The sequence below is a fragment of the Apium graveolens genome, chromosome 7 (assembly GCF_009905375.1).
Source record: "Apium graveolens cultivar Ventura chromosome 7, ASM990537v1, whole genome shotgun sequence".
Taxonomy (NCBI): Eukaryota; Viridiplantae; Streptophyta; class Magnoliopsida; order Apiales; family Apiaceae; genus Apium; species Apium graveolens.
The window spans coordinates 269,829,005-269,845,445 of NC_133653.1; the positions used below are offsets into that span (position 1 = coordinate 269,829,005).

Consider the following 16,441-nt stretch of genomic DNA (forward strand, 5'->3'; position numbering starts at 1 on the left):
CATTAAGAACTCTATTAAAACCATCAATTAGGCCTTGTGAATATGTTGCACCACATTTTTTTCCTCCTAGTTAGCTACATTGTCCACATCACCTATAACGCACCAAGACAAATTAGCATCTCGAGCCAAATTTCTCAGTTAATCCCATGTTCTGCATCTCAGATTCCTGTTTCATTCGCCTTAAAAGCCAGGTTGGACGCCTTTAATATGAATTTCTACATCAATGTGATTTTATGAAAAGCTTAGAAGAGTGACATGTTATGTTTCTCTCCATAAAAAAGCCAAACCCCCACCTCGACCTTTTGCTTCCCAAATTACCATCCCCTAAAAATTTAAACGAGATCTTACCCACTCCATCTTCTCCTTGCTACTTAACGTTTCACATAAAAATAAATGAAGGTCTTTCTTGACGTACAACATTGTTAGGTCCCGTTAAAGGGCTATTTTAAGCTAGAAGGGGGGTTGAATAGCTTAATTACCAATTTAAAAATTATTATGACGTTTTAAAAATATTTATCCCGTTTTAAATATTTTACCGATGTAGATTATATATGCGAAAATAAAAGACAAGGAAGAAAATACCACACGACAGATTTATCCTGGTTCGCGATGACGCAACCTCTAATAGATTCGCTCACCCCTACGTCCAGTCCCCGACTCCTCTCCAGGACCCAAGTTTTTCCTTTAAAATAACCTTGCTCCTTAAGTAGACGGAGAAGCATTTACAACCTCACAAATATTTTTCTTGGCGCTTAACTCCGGGTTACCACCTCAAAATAAATGTGCAAACCTACACAACCTATCCTAGACAATAACACTCTGTTATTTATTCAAAGTTGATGTAGAACCCTTGGTGTAGTCTTTGTCCTTCTAAGCTTTTGCCGGTCTTGGATCTCAGTAGTTGGTCTTTGGTCTTTCCTCTTCCTCACGGTGCGAAGACTACTAACTCCTCGTTATTACGTCTAGGACTTGGGTCTTAGAACGAGAATCACCTCACTATACTTCACCTCACTGCAAAACGAAGAAAACAATATCTACGAAACAATACCCGTTATAGATAAAAAGAGTTTGGACTAGTAATACACTTAACTAGACCGGACGACGAACAAATATTCTTAAAGGAATATTAATGTATATGTTTCTTTAGATTAAGTGAATGTTAAAGTATACTTAGTTTTACTTCGTTTTGAATAATATATCTTATTTCCGAAGTAATAAATATATCAAGTCATTGGTGAAGCGTTATAGCTTTCAGATATTTGATAAAATAATTTTTCGTTTAATATAGTCGTGTGTAAATTTTTATAAATCGAGAACATTACACTTATTCTTTAACTATTTGCACTTATAAAATATTTGGACGAGAGAATAAAAGATGCGTAATTTAAACACAATATATCACAATATATAAGAGCATAGTTTAAATTATATTAGCACAGTTTTTATGTGTATATATATAATACAATATAAGCTTTAAGTTTTTCCCACGAAACACTGAAGATGCTAGTAAGGAAAATCGCTTAATTCTTATATGATTATATATATACTTATATTTACTTAAAAGCTTTAAGATCTTCCCGCGAAACACTAGAGGTGCCGGTAAGGGAATTCACTTAAATCTTTTAACTAAATATAATAAATATGTATATATATAATATAAGCCTTAAGTTTTTCCCACCAAACATTAAAGGTGCTAGTAAGGGAAGTTGCTTAAGTCATGTTAAACAATTATAACAAATATATCAATATATGGCCAAAGTAAGTGCGTTTAAGTTTAAAGAATAAAATGCTAGCTTTGTAATTTAATTCCCACGAAACACTAAAGGTGCTATTAGGAATATAAACCAAGCGTTATATTAAATTATCACTTCGTGCTTATAAGTGTATAATTTGTAGAAAACAATCCTTGTACGGATTTTTTTTTCTTTAAGTTATTCTATATAAGAGATTGTAGAGATGAAGAGAAGGTGTTGTTAAGTTTCTTATATGAATATTAAGAGTGGTCAATTAAGACTCGGATGAAAGCTAAAAGGTTTACCACTTTTAAGAGATGAACAGAAAAATTCGCCGGAAAAATTTGCCGAAGATTCGGCCGGATTTTGGCTTGTTGGTCGAACTTGGGCAGCCCTTCGGGAGGCAAGAAAGTGGTATGGATGAGCTTTGCTTGGGACGATAGAGCTTGGTTGGTGGAACTAAGCTTGAAGATAAAAAACCTTGAATATATTATATATATTTGTAAGAGAGAAGGTTTTTGAGATGAAGTATTTGAGTTTGGATATTAGAGAGTGTGTAGAGAGAACACTTCTTGAAAATGCCGAGCAATTAATTAGCTCTTAGCTTGTGTTAAAAATGGTAGGGGGTGGGTGTTTATTTATAGAAGGAGTTAGGTGAAGGAAGTGGTTGAGATTGAGTTAAAATGAATGATGGATGAAGAGAGTGGTGTGGATTGATGACATGGATGATAAGGTGTGTTTGTTTGAAACTTGCATATAAGACAAATAAGAAAAATCCCAACAACTATTAATTATTTAATAATGGTTTTTAACTTTTTCAATTAATCATTAATTACTTAATTAATTAAGTAATTAGCACCATTAAATATAATGACTTTGAAAACCATTTAATAAATATAATCAAAAATATGATAATTACCTAAATATCATAAAATGATGATCTGCAAGTTTTGGTCAATTTTGATCAAAGGTAGCTTGGTCAAACGCTCGGTCAAAGTCTTAGTCAACAACTAGAAAAATCACACCCGGACAAAATTTCTCAAAAATTACGAAACTTTAACCATGCATAGAAAATACCATTTAAGTGACAAATCTTAAGTTTCAAGATTTTCTAGCAAGTGGAAGTATTTTATTTGGATTTAAAACGATTAAATCAGGGTTTGTTTCCAAATAAAATATGAACGATCTTTTATGAAAGCAGATAGACCTTGTTGGCTCAGTTTGGGCTAAGATAAATACTTAGAATATATTTCCTTAAATATAAATTATTTTGAGAGTGTGAGAAATATTTTTAAGTATATAAAAGTATTTTCTCTAATAAATAATATATTTGAGATAAAAGAGAAAATTACTTTAAAAAATATGAGGAGGGGGATAAAATGAGATATTAATATTTCTTTATCAAATATTAATTTCTAAGAGAGTAAAAATATATCTTTAGATTTATAAATATTTATGGAGTGAAAGATATATATTTTATTCCTTTTAAAAACATCTGTTTTTGAAATAAATTTAGCACGGGCCTTCTAAAGAATATCCAAGTTTTGATATTCCTTTTTCAAACTTGTTGCCTTATTAATATTGCAAGAGAGCCTAAGAAAGATCATATTTCCGATCTCATTGCTTTGGAGTATTTTCCTTTAGAAATATATATTTTAATTTTCAGCAAATTGGAATATCTCTTGTATTTATATTTAAAATATAAATATATTTTGAAAAACATTTTTGAAAATATTTTGCTAGATATGGCTTTTCACTTTTGATTATGTCAATTAAATTCATGCATATTTGGAGTGGATATACGTGTTTTAAATTTTATGTTAAATTATGCAAATACCAAAATAAATAATTTAATCGAAGATGTCCTTTCAAACATCTTTAAGAAAATGAAGTTTCCAGGGAGACCCCATACCCTAACAGTTCTAGCTTACAGTACTCATGGGGAATGGCGGGCCTATAATGCAACACCCGCCAAAAATAAGTTTTTTTTGTTTGAGACTTCATTTTCCTGCGGGCTTGAATCCAACACCATATCTGGGCTGTCAGTTATTTCCATCCCAAGAGTAGTATCCATTCTACGTCTTTTAGGATCAATAACAATCAATTCATTTTCGTCTATCTCATTAAACTTGCCTTCTTTGGATAAGTTTAAACCTGATTTTATGATACCAAACCTTGAGAAATGGCCATCTGTTTTAATATTTCTCTGTTATTTCTCCCACTGATAATGTTGTTCCGAGCAACTTACCATCTAATTTGATTCCTGATTTTACGTGATTTATCCCCTCCGTGTTTGTTGCACTTTCAGTTCTGTCACCGCCCTCTGCTATCGTATTGTAATACCCCAATCTCACATCGAGGAGATTTGGGACTTCTATTCAGTTTATAAGGCAAAGTACTACTACTATATGCACCAACAAATCATGATCTTTTGGGGGCCCTGTGGTGGGCTTGTCGTAACCCAAGTTGGCTGCGCTCGGGACAGTATGCTTCGGATTATTTCGGACTCGTAATCGGGACTTGACCCGATTTTTGAAAAGTACTTGGGATTTGACCCGAATTGTCACATATGGTATCAGAGCCGACTCTCGAAAGCTTGATGCGTTAAGTTGCCGGAGGTGGGGACACGAAGGCTGGTGGTATTATCCCACAATGGCAAGAGGTCTGGAGGTGGGGACACGAAGCCAGCCGGTATTATCCCACAATGGCTAGAGAGGTATGATCTTGGTCCTATGGGCTGTCTGTTCGGGCCTGACGAGGACATCAGGAGTTTAAGTGGGGGAGTTTGTAATACTCCAGTCTCACATCGAGGAGATTTGGCACTTCTGTTCAGTTTATAAGGCAAAGTGCTACTATTATATGCACCAACAAATCATGATCTTTTAGGGGCCTGTGGTGGGCTTGTCGTAACCCAAGTTGACTGCTCTCGGGACAGTATGCTTCGGCTTATTTCAGACACGTAATCGGGACTTGACCCGATTTTCGAAAAATGTTTGGGATTTGACCCGGGTTGTCATACGTATCCTTCACCAAAACTGACCTACTTTGTTTCAGCCACTTACTTTCCATCGTATGTACACAACATCGAGGTTGTGCACTGATAAGTGACATTTTATACCACTTAGAACGTCTTATAATGGCTTGAATTGATGTCTTAAAATCAAGTATTTTGTGTATTTAATGCGTTTTTCTAGTATTTGTGCATTTCAGGGTATAACTTGCGTTTGTGGGGAGATTTCATTAGGAATAAGCCTAGGGGAGTGCTTGGCATTGCAAGTGGGAAGTTAGGAGTAGAACGTAGCAGAAAACGGGAGCAGAATAAAGTTTTTTCCAGTAAGGTGTTGGCGCCCGCTCAGCCTGGCTGGGCGGCCGCTCAGGAAGCTGGGCGCTCGCTCAGGATTGTTGGGTGGCCGCTCAGGGGCGTAAATTAAAATACTGATTTTTAGACTCCTGATTCTGTTGGACTTCTGACTTCTGAGATAGATGGGTCTTGTGGGGCTTCTATATAAGTAGTTTTCAGAGACGTTTCACATATGAATCGTGGTATCAATCAAGGAGCAAGGAGAGAAGGAAGAAGACCGTTTTAGCACATCGCAACGAAGAAGAGGAAGTATACGTTTTCTTGTGATTCTTTTATTCGTTGTATCGGTGGATGCTAGTTTTCTTTACTTTGAACCTTATTACTCTTGTGACGTACTCTGATTTTAATAAATATTTTTATTAGTTTATTTTGTGTGTTATTATCATGTTTTCATATGAAGACGATGAGTTCTATCATGGGCTAATCGTGATCATGGGGTCGTAACGGATTTACTATGGAATTCTTTAGTTAGTTGTTTAATATCTTAGTGTGTGATGATTGTATGATATTCAGTATAGGTTGCGCTTATTCGTCTTATGTGTGTCGCGAACATATAAAATAGGGTGTTAATCTCTTGTGATGCGACGGTGGATCTTGAGGTTTAGAACTTGCCATGCTAGCATAGGTTCATGTATGTGTATGCATGATTAGTGGGTAACTCTAACCGTTTTACTTGCCCTGTGTAATCATAAGGAATAACTTGTGCTTAAATCGTTATGTTGTCAAATTCTGTAGACATATAGGATCTCAACATAATTGATGCATATTCAACTTCTATCTTAATTGTGGATGTTTGGTAGAATGGTATTAGTACAACGAAAGTTGGCTTTTATCAGTTTCGTGTTGTTCGATTAATATCATCACCGTTACATGCTAAGGGTAATAACAATAACTATTGAAGGAAGTAGTAATGAAGTTATGATCTCATGTATGTTTAATATTGTTAATTCAAGTGTCAACTAAGTGTTTAATTCTCGTAGTTAATTATAGTTAATAATTAGTTAATCAAATCTATGTGTTATTGTCTTGACATTGAGAAGTAATCATACATTGGTGAGTAAGTGTTAATTGAACATAATTAGTCTGAATCTCTGTGGGAACGAACTAGAAATTATTCTATATTACTTGCGAACGCGTATACTTGCATGAATTATTAGCGCGTGTTTTGTGCCTAACATGCACGCATCCAGGTCCCAAAAGGTTTCTCCAGTTTGTCCTCCGGCGTATGAAATAATTTCTCACATAATTTATCACTATGACTTATCATGCCACAAATAAAACAAAATGTAAGAATACCTTCATACTTAAAATTGACCAAATACTAATTATCTCCAGTCTTCTTCAATTTCATTCTTCTTTTGAGTGGTTTATCAAGGAGAATTGACACTCAAACACGTAAGAATTCTCTCCATACACCAACAAAGTTATTTGTATTAGATTCGATAAACCTATCAATATAATTACCAACATCTGTGACCACCCTTTGTGACATAAATCCCGTTCCCATCCCACGGAGTTGAACTTATATCTCCAAGTTGTTGGTTAATTTAGTACGTGAGTTATCACCTTCTTGCAGCCTTTCAAAGATTAGATGAAAACGTCCAAAGGTTCAAGGGATGCCATTACATACTCTTGTAATGTCTAATTCATGATAGAACTGGAAAAGAAAACGATTAGCCTCTAGCTACTTTACATACATTCCTTTACCCGGACGCCACAGAGAGGCCATCTTATGTTACATAGCCTGAAAATCAATCGATGATTCCGTCGGAAACCGACCAACCAGGCACCGCCTAGTATCCATCTCACTCAAGCCTTCATCATGTTCTACATACGTGATTCCCCCGGTTCCTCATCCTCAATGGTAATCGTAGCAAAAACATCTTCCATCTCCTGTATTACATTACCTTTTTTTTTATCGTAGATAACCCGCAGCCGCTACCCTTCGGGTGCGCACTGGGTAAACCCTACGGGCTCACGTAATAGCCTGCAAACCACGTGAATCAAGGTAAACCGCATTTAAGCGACATGCTCTGGCTCGGGAGGCATAATCATAAATTCTCCTCCCGTGAGATTCGAACAGGTGACCAAGAGGATAATTATCCCCTCTTAACCAACTGAGCCAACCCTTGCGGGCCCAGCCATCCTTGAATTTAATATTTAAAATTGAATATACTTCAAAACAGATTCAGAGCAATTATAAATACAGTATCCATCACGAAGAAAAGAACAACACAAACTCTAACCCTAACGGAAAAACATTTTTACCATGTCAAAAAATAAGACGTGTTTAGTTTTTTTAAAGTTTGTTTCCACTTATATTTATTACTATTCTGATTTTTAATTTTAAAGTAAATTATAGACTCCCTTGTATCTTTATAATAACAGAAATTGTAAAATCATTATTTATTTTCATTTTTGTTATAAAATAAACTTAATTCTAATAAATTTGCACAATACTTTTAAATTAGCTTAAAAGTAGAAAAGAACCAAAATCGATAAACGGATTATCGAACCGACAAAAACCGTTGTGAATGGTTCGATTACGATTAATAGCTAAAAACTGAATCATACCGACATATACGACAACAGTTTTGAGTAAAAACCGAGTCGAATCAAATAATTAAATTACTATATAGTGTCACATCACTGATGTCACGTCATTTTATAACAATTTTTTTTTGTAACTCCACCTATTTCTGCAAAAAGAAAAAAGAATTACTCCACCTCTAATACAATTTGGTTTACATTTTCTTGTTAGATAAATATTTTCCATATTTTTGTGCAGGACAATGCTATGAATACATACATCAATTTTGAATAGAAGCGGAGAAGCGAGAACGTTATTAAGTTGCAAAATAGGCTTAATTATAATTTTAGCTTTAAAGTATAACACATTGTACATATGAACCCTTAAAGAAAAAAGTTGTATAATGTAACCCCTTAATTATAAGTTTTGTACATTTCAACCCTTTTGTTAAAATATTTTCCAATATTACCCTCACAATTATATATTTTTGCCCCTTAACTACGAGTTTTTAATATTTCTGCCCCTTAACTACTAGTTTTGAACACTATCACCTTTAATAATTTTATAATAATATAATAATAAATAGTTGATTGGATTTGAAACTCTTTATATCTTGAACAATCAAATTATAAATATTTAATAAATAAATAAATAATAGTATGTAATATATAATTTAAGTACAAATTGTGTAGATTGAAATAATTTTCAAAGTATCGAAAAATTGTAAATAAAGTTAATGAAGGTAGTATATTAAATAAAAATTTATTACTAAATAAATCCTTATAATAACAATTAATTTGTGGACATTTATCACTTTTTAATACACAATTCATTTTTTTTTAATTTTTTTTTGATAAATAAAAAGGGATAAAATAATGATTTACAAACAATGTTGCCCTTAAAATATACAATTGTGAACATTATAACCCTCGAGGGTGATTTCGGTAAAAAATTTAAGAAAATAGTTAAAATGTACAATTTTTTTGTTCAGGAATTTATATGTACATTATGTTATACTTTAAGGGCTAAATTATAATTAAACCCGTAAAATATTGCATGTAAACTTTTTAAAACTAGTCTTATTCCAGAAACTAAACAGTGCCTTGAGCGACTGCAACACGATTGTATGTCCTTGAACAAGCTTTGATACTTGTAGGTAATCAACTGTCCCCCTTGGTCGTGCACCTATATACCCTTGCAAATCCGATGCTCTGCTTGTGCTCCCGACAACACCATTTTCCGTCACTTCTTGAATCACTAAGAACACGACATAGATTTTACTTATTATACTCGCGTAAAAAGTAACTTTTTTACTAACGGCGTAAAAAATTACTCATAATCTTGAATTGTTTAAAAATATCCGTGCTAAGTAAATTTTTTCGTATTTTTTGAAACTTGAAAGTTGCAAGAACAATTTTTCACTTAGACTCCGTTTGGTATAAAATAACGTAACATCAGTGAGCAACAAAGGTATTATAACAGTTTTTTTCCTGAAAAATTGTCACAAAGGTAAAAAACTTTTGTTAGCAAAAACGTGTAACTTGTACTTTTGAAAACAACTCTTTTTAGTTTTGCAAGAATTAGTTATCAATTTCACCATCAAATCTTTTCATGAACATTATTTTTATATATTATATCTCTCAAATATGGATAAATTAAAAAAAATACCAAACAGTCAACTAATTTTGCTAAAAACACTTTTTCCACCGACACTTTTTTTTGGCAGCACAACCGTTTTTAACGGCACTCCCAAACAGAGCCTTAATATAATAAATTTCGAAACGAGTGATCGAAAACGACAAGAGATGACTTCTTAGCACTTGAACTATCTTACCGCTCTCCCGCATGACTATTAAGATACTTTTTTTTAAGACTTGATTTTTTTCTCATAATGTCGAAACTCCAATAACCTAAAAATTTAAAATTTTCGGATTTTATGTGATGCGCGTGTGCAAGGAAGAGGAGGCACACAAATACGTCTACATTACTACTCATGGACATGAGTTTCTTCTAAATGTATCACACAAACAGGTTGTTGAACCATGAAACTCACATGACTGAACTGCCACTCTATGCAACCAGCTGAGCCATCCATTTAAGAGCATAGCATACTCTAACTAACTCTCAAAATACTTATAACAATGAAATACTACTAATTAATCTTAATCTTCAGTTCTGGTGATTCCCAAGAACCTGCATGTCAGTATCAGGTACATTTCTTCTAATCATCTTAGTAAATTTTCCATGTGTTAATTAACATGTAATTACTCTATTAGTACTAGATGCCAAACTTTAAAACATTGCATATGCTGTTTCTTTTAAATACACACTTGTTAACTCACTAGGTTGATTTGTGGTTCATATAGTTGCTTTGGTTTTTGTCTGGTTATAGTTTCACATTTTCACACATGATATATGTCAAAGTGATTGAATATGTAAAAGTACAATAACTTCTCAAGTTTTTTAATTTTTAAAGTCGGATGTATTTTTTGATAGTTAAGCACACTCGCACACCCTTAAAGTCGGATGTATTAACCGAAACAACCTCTCTACTCTTTTAGTAAACGTAGGGGTAAGCAGGGCCGGACCTGAGATTCGAGGGGCCCTAGTTGAAATCAGTTTATGGGACCCTAATATACATATATCATGGAAATTCATATATATTTACTTAAAGAAGTTAGAAATTTTTGGGGCCCTTATATGTCGGGGGGCCCTAAACGCAAGTCTTGCTCGCCTATAGCCAAGGCCACCCCTGGGCTAAGGTTTTGCATCTGCAGAAATAAATTTATGTTATTTAACACATATTTGCCTTTCAAAATGAGTAGTGATTAAATCTTCTGTGGCTGAAGCTGGAGTAATTAATCTATCATAACCTCAGATAACATCCCATTTTCCTTCACATGACATGTTTTAAGCAAACTATGCTATATATTCAAACTATGTTTTAAGGTTTTGAGGAATCATGGCCACTCATAACTCAACAGGTTTTAATGTTCATGCAAGAAAAACATTCCTGGCCTAACCGCATAAATATGGCCTAATTACAGTACTTCTGTTTGATCATTAACCAAACATTCACTTCGCATTTTTGGCGTATTCATAATTTTTGTGACATTTTTCATTTCGGCATCTCCATGAACAATATTGCCAAACCAGAGTTCTTTAGAGTGCTGCTGAGCGATAATAACAAGTTGATAGTATTATCGCGGAATTTGGGAATAAGATTGTGGCCAGGACAGCTAGTGTTGGACAAAAACCAGAACAAGAAAATGAGGTCAAAATCTGTTTCTGGAAAGGTCATTTTGGTGCTATGCATCACAAGCTTTCTTGCAGGTTCGTTTTTAACCAAACGGAGTTGGACTCCCACTTCAGAAATTAAACGTGGAATATCTCACCATGTCGATGAGAAGCTCAGCTTAGTCGGTGCTGATTGTGACCACAAACGTGTAAGTTTTAGCATAGAGTATTTTTTTTAGAGTGAATGTTAGAAAACTTTGCTTATGTAACTATTTCTGAATTACTCAACTGATCAAATAATTTGTTTAATTATTTCTAGAAATTGGCGGAAGTGAGTTCACTTGACGGAGATATTACAAAGACTAATCAAGCCATTCAGTAAGATTTTTATGCTTTATAATGACGTCTAACTTTTTAATTTTTCTATCATTCATATTCCTGCTGTAACCATTTTCTTTAGTGCAAATGCTTAATGTTGTTACTATTCCATGGACTAAAATTAGGAAGCTTGATGAAACAATAAAATCACTGGAAACTAAATTGATGCTTTCGCGAACAAGCCAAACTGCTGGAAGCAAACCTGTGCTGGAGAAAACATCAGATATTAACAGAGCAAAAAAAGCCTTTGTGTTCATTGGAATCAATACAGCTTTTAGCAGCAAGAAACGTCGTGACTCTGTTCGACAGACATGGATGCCTACAGGTTCTGCATTTCACGAGTTCAGTCAAAATGAATTGTTTTTATTTTTTTATGACGACATGACCAACCTATTTGAGCAAAAAATTTAACATGCAGGAGCTGCACTGAGGAAGCTGGAGAAAGAAAAAGGGATTGTTATACGGTTTGTTATAGGACATAGTGTTACACCAGGAGGAGTCCTTGATCGAGAAGTTGATGAAGAAGAGGCCAAGTACAATGATTTTCTTAGGCTAAAGCATGTTGAAGGGTACCATGAGTTGTCCACCAAGACTAGGCTGTATTTCTCATCAATTGTTTCCATTTGGGACGCTGAATTTTACGTCAAGGTTGATGATGATGTCCATGTAAATCTGGGTAAGTACAAAAAAAATGGTGATTGTGCTTAACCGATTACTCAAACATTTTAGTGTGTGAGCTGCTCAAATGCAACATACATTTGTATATGCAGGTGCACTAGTGAATACACTTGCTCAACACAGAGCTAAGCCAAGGGTCTACATTGGATGCATGAAATCTGGACCAGTTCTTTCTAAAAAGTAAGTCTTTTTAGGTATATCAAATTTAAACAAAAAATCTTTTGCATAAGTTCGTGTATGAATCAGTTAACGCCACTTTTACCTGGTTGAAATATCATCAGATTTTTCTCTCATTTAATATCGTCGTATTCACTATTGAAATTCAGTCTTTTTTGCTGTGGTTCTGTAATTAGAGGCCTCCGACTTGATTCTTTATATTTTTGTGTAAAATCTCAAATTCGCGTGGTTTTGGGATGGACAGGGAGGAGAAATACCATGAACCAGAGTTTTGGAAATTCGGGGAAGAAGGAAACAAGTATTTCAGGCATGCTACTGGCCAAATTTACGCCATCTCTAAGGGCCTTGCTGACTACATCTCCGTAAACTGGTCTGTACTAATGTTTTTCTATCTACCTATGCATGCATTGAACTTACATTGAATCTAATAGTTCAAAGTACATGAATATACAGGCCAATATTGCATAGATATGCAAATGAGGATGTTTCTCTGGGTGCGTGGTTCATTGGCTTGGAAGTTGAGCATGTTAATGACCGTTCCATGTGTTGTGGAACTCCTCCTGGTAACTTCATATCCTGAGATCAGTACTACATTTGTGCTTCCGAGACCCTATTTCCCAATGGGACATACTGGTTATGTTTGGTTTTATAGCATGTTAGGACCAGGAATATTAACTTATATTTGTTAAGTAACCAGTCACACTAAAAGCTTAAGATAGTAGAGGAAGACCCCAACAAGATCTTATACTCTTTAACAATATTGTTTTATTGACATGGCCAGATTGCGAATGGAAATCAAGATCAGGAAAAACTTGTGTGGCATCGTTTGATTGGCCATGCAGCGGAATATGCAAGTCAGTAGAGAGGATGGAATTCATACACAATACTTGCGGAGAAGGCGATAAAGCTGTGTGGAATGTTGATTTGTAATCGAGTTTTATTCTGAAGTTCTTACTTGGAGCTTATTGTAACCTAGCTAGCTAGTGTTTGAATCCAAAAGCAATTTTATCTGCTACTTTTTTTATTACAAAAGAGTTATCATAACAGGCATCACACCTGGTTTTCATATTTGTTTAACATGCAGTACAAAAATTTAGTAACTGAGGTTTTGGCGATAGGCGCCTCATAAAGAAAAATTTCTGGATCCGCTCCTGTACATTTTTTAAGTTCTTGTGTTGATACTTGATAGACAACAGAGTATTGGAAATCCCATATTAATGCCACTGTAACATTGTAACAAGGGATGAGATTCTCTGAGAGTCTGAGATATTTGGATTTCTACTCGAGAACGGGCTTCATTGATTCGTTGGCATGATTTGGCGTGGAATAATTTGTCGATATCCAGGAGAGGATCTAGTAAGGACATCAGGGACACGTGTCCCCAATCAAATTTTATATTTTTTTATCATTAATTTTTTTTTTTTAAATATATGAAAGTACCTTCTCGGAATTCAAAAATATGAAGGGATATTTTCAAAATTTGACGGGTGTCCCACTAAACTAAAATTCTTAGGCTCAAAGAATGCTTTCATCATGTGGCTTATTTTAGAACGTAGACTGCCAGGGATAGAGTGCTGCATTTTGGTATGCAAACGGAGCCTGGTTGTCTGCAATGAAATGTAACAGCACTGAAGTGCAGGTGGGTCGTGTATTCAATTTAGTTGCTGCTTATTTTAATGGGGGTGCTGGCCCTAAATGTCACTTGTGGGTTAAAAATAGTCCTAAATGTCACTTTAAAACGGTACATTATGTACCGTTTATGCAAAACACCTAAAACGGAACTTCGCGTAACGTTTTGACATTTTGAATTTTTTTTTATGCGTAAAACGGTAGATAAAGTTCCGTTTTGGTACAAAACGTTATATGATGTACCGTTTAGAGTCAAAACACTACTTCAACCACCGTTTTCCATATTATAAAAATATTAAAAAAAAAAAATTAAAGTACCAAAACGGCACACTATGTACCGTTTTGCATTAAAAATACAAAACAGAACACGAAGTGCCATTATGAAGTGACATTTTGGGCCATTATTTTCAAAAGTGACATTTTGAACCATTTAGCACTCAAAGGTGACATTTTGGTCCATTGTTGATTCTAATTTGTAAATGATAGACCGCATGGAGGTGTGCCCAATTGTCACTCCAATAATTAGCACCCCTCAAATTTGTCATTTAATAAAAATATTATATTTTAATTTTTTTCTCTTTCATGTAATTTTTAGCATTTTCTTTTAAAAAAAGGCATCCAAAATATAAACTTCATTAATTTAATAAAAAAATTCTTAATAAAAATATATTAGATAAATAATATTTATATAGCACTGGGACCATAATGGACCACAAATGAAATTGACACCTATCTTATACCATCCCAATTTTTGGACAAATAAAATTGGCAACCTAATCTACTTTAAAAGATTTAGACAAATGGATATTTGACTATAAACTGGCAAAACCAGACCACGTTGTCAATAAAATTGCAGGTGTGTAAGTGAAGTTGACATAGTATCAGATTTATGATCTCGGTAAGCTTAAAGATAATGCCAGAGCCAGTGATCTGATCCATGTATTAGATGTATCTGAAACAGTAGAGCGTTTTCCTACCTTTACGACATTAGCTTTAGCGAATAGCAACTGTGTACTAAAAAAGGTGGAAAACCTTCATTATATGCTGTCAAGAACATCCTAACTGAATAAAAACCTTAACGACAACAATCTTTGCGAAGCACATTACCATTTCAATAAGTTTACAGGCAAGTACATCATTATAGTCTATATTAAAATAAGTAATTCTCATATCGTTACATAGTCCTTTAGGCCATATCTGTGCACAATTCTGTTACATCATGCCAGCAGAGTACACTGAATTGCCAAAACAGTATTCAAAATGTGCACAAAGGTGTATAACAAAGCTAGAGTTGATAAAGATAAATGACCTGAAAGCTAGAGGTACACTGACAGGCAATGCACAGCTGATGACTTAGAAGGAAGCTGCATGATCACACGTTCCCTCAAAACCAGCCCGTTTAATTCACCATCACCAGCCTCGGAAACCTCAATCTCAACACACTTAATGTCCACCTTCACACCCTTTTCTGTTTTATGTTGTTTTTCCCACAACACACACAAGTTCCCATCCAAGGCACCCACAGTAACACCATCCAAAAACTTTGGAAACATCACTTTCAGCTCCTTACCATCCAAAAACTTTAGAAACTCCACTTTCAGCTCCTTCCACACATTTTTTTCGACATCATAACCAGTAATATCGCCTGTAAATCGTTGAAAATATATCACCCCTGCTAAAACTGCAGGCCTTCCCCTCCACCTTAATTTACTCTTTTTCGACTCAATAACACTCCACTTTTCTGTATTTGGATTAAAAACTATCCAATTATTAACTGTCCTCGCGTAAATTCTACCATCTACAACACAACTTGTACAAACCCGCATCTTACTAATATTAATCGGAGTTGATACCTTCTGCCAGACATGAATATCATAATCAAACTTCTCCATCCAACCCATCACATGTGTAATCCCATCAACAACTTGGTTCAAATTTTCATCAAGTTCTTCACTCAAACGCCCTCCCATCACGTAAATAACCTTATCGACAACTTCAGCAACAGCAGACTCTCTACCTAGTAGCATTTCAGGTCCACATTCTAAAGCATCAGTACTGCAATCATAAGTCCACACATTATTTATCGGAATATCATTGCTTGTACCTCCAAATGCATAAATTTTAGTGCCTAATACCGCGAACGTAGAGCCAGATGTTTGTAAATTGATAGGATCATTGGGGAAGCTAGAACAAGTGAAGATATCAGGGTTTAAACGCAACTTGGGGTTTTGACTTTGATTTAAGATGCGCCATAAGTAGGTTGAATTTACTTTGAATCTGATGTAAAGAGATTCTTTCTCCAAGCACAGCTCTGAACGAGTGCTGGACCATTCGAATGGACTTAAGGCAGAGTTCCATTTTTTTGACACAAGGGCAACTACATCATGTTCTTCTTTTGGAATACATCCGATAATTAGGCGAGACATTTCATCTGGAAGGTCCGCGATCAGACGTTGAACTGGTGGATCAGAGACAGAGGTGGTGGCAGCCGGCATAATCGCCACTCGCTTAGACATCTTTTCTCTCTTTTTTCTACTGAATAGCACTAGAAGATATTGCTTGGACCACACTTCATATATTACTCGTTGATCACAACACAAAAAAGGATCAAATAGCTATTTGAAGCCTCATATACCATGTCAAGAAACCGATCACTTTAAAATCCCAAGGTGGTAGAGGAAGGTCCTTTCTACAATGTTATATTAGTATTCTAACAAA

General features: G+C 34.8%; 2 protein-coding genes across 2 annotated transcripts; one reads left to right on the plus strand and one right to left on the minus strand.

Annotated features, from left to right (window-relative positions):
* Positions 1 to 9,675: 9,675 nt before the first annotated feature.
* Positions 9,676 to 13,164, plus strand: LOC141670826 (putative beta-1,3-galactosyltransferase 8). The gene is made up of 9 exons (XM_074476848.1): positions 9,676 to 9,834; positions 10,781 to 11,070; positions 11,181 to 11,239; positions 11,365 to 11,564; positions 11,658 to 11,915; positions 12,010 to 12,097; positions 12,339 to 12,464; positions 12,548 to 12,657; positions 12,876 to 13,164. Exons 1-9 carry the CDS (start codon positions 9,822 to 9,824, stop codon positions 13,022 to 13,024), a joined length of 1,293 nt encoding a protein of 430 aa, XP_074332949.1. The 5' UTR covers positions 9,676 to 9,821; the 3' UTR covers positions 13,025 to 13,164.
* Positions 13,165 to 15,039: 1,875 nt separating this feature from the next.
* On the minus strand, positions 15,040 to 16,239 carry LOC141674943 (F-box/kelch-repeat protein SKIP6-like). The gene has a single exon (XM_074481641.1). The coding sequence runs from the start codon at positions 16,237 to 16,239 to the stop codon at positions 15,040 to 15,042; it is 1,200 nt and encodes a 399-aa protein (XP_074337742.1).
* Positions 16,240 to 16,441: the final 202 nt, after the last annotated feature.

What these genes read in the sequence shown, in the direction of transcription:
- LOC141674943 (XM_074481641.1), bottom strand. Translation starts at nt 16,239, where the DNA reads ATGTCTAAGCGAGTGGCGATTATGCCGGCTGCCACCACCTCTGTCTCT.
- LOC141670826 (XM_074476848.1), top strand. An exon ending in AAGACTAATCAAGCCATTCA is followed by an intron (nt 11,240 to 11,364) that starts GTAAGATTTTTA and finishes GACTAAAATTAG; the next exon opens with GAAGCTTGATGAAACAATAA. An exon ending in TGATGTCCATGTAAATCTGG is followed by an intron (nt 11,916 to 12,009) that starts GTAAGTACAAAA and finishes TTGTATATGCAG; the next exon opens with GTGCACTAGTGAATACACTT.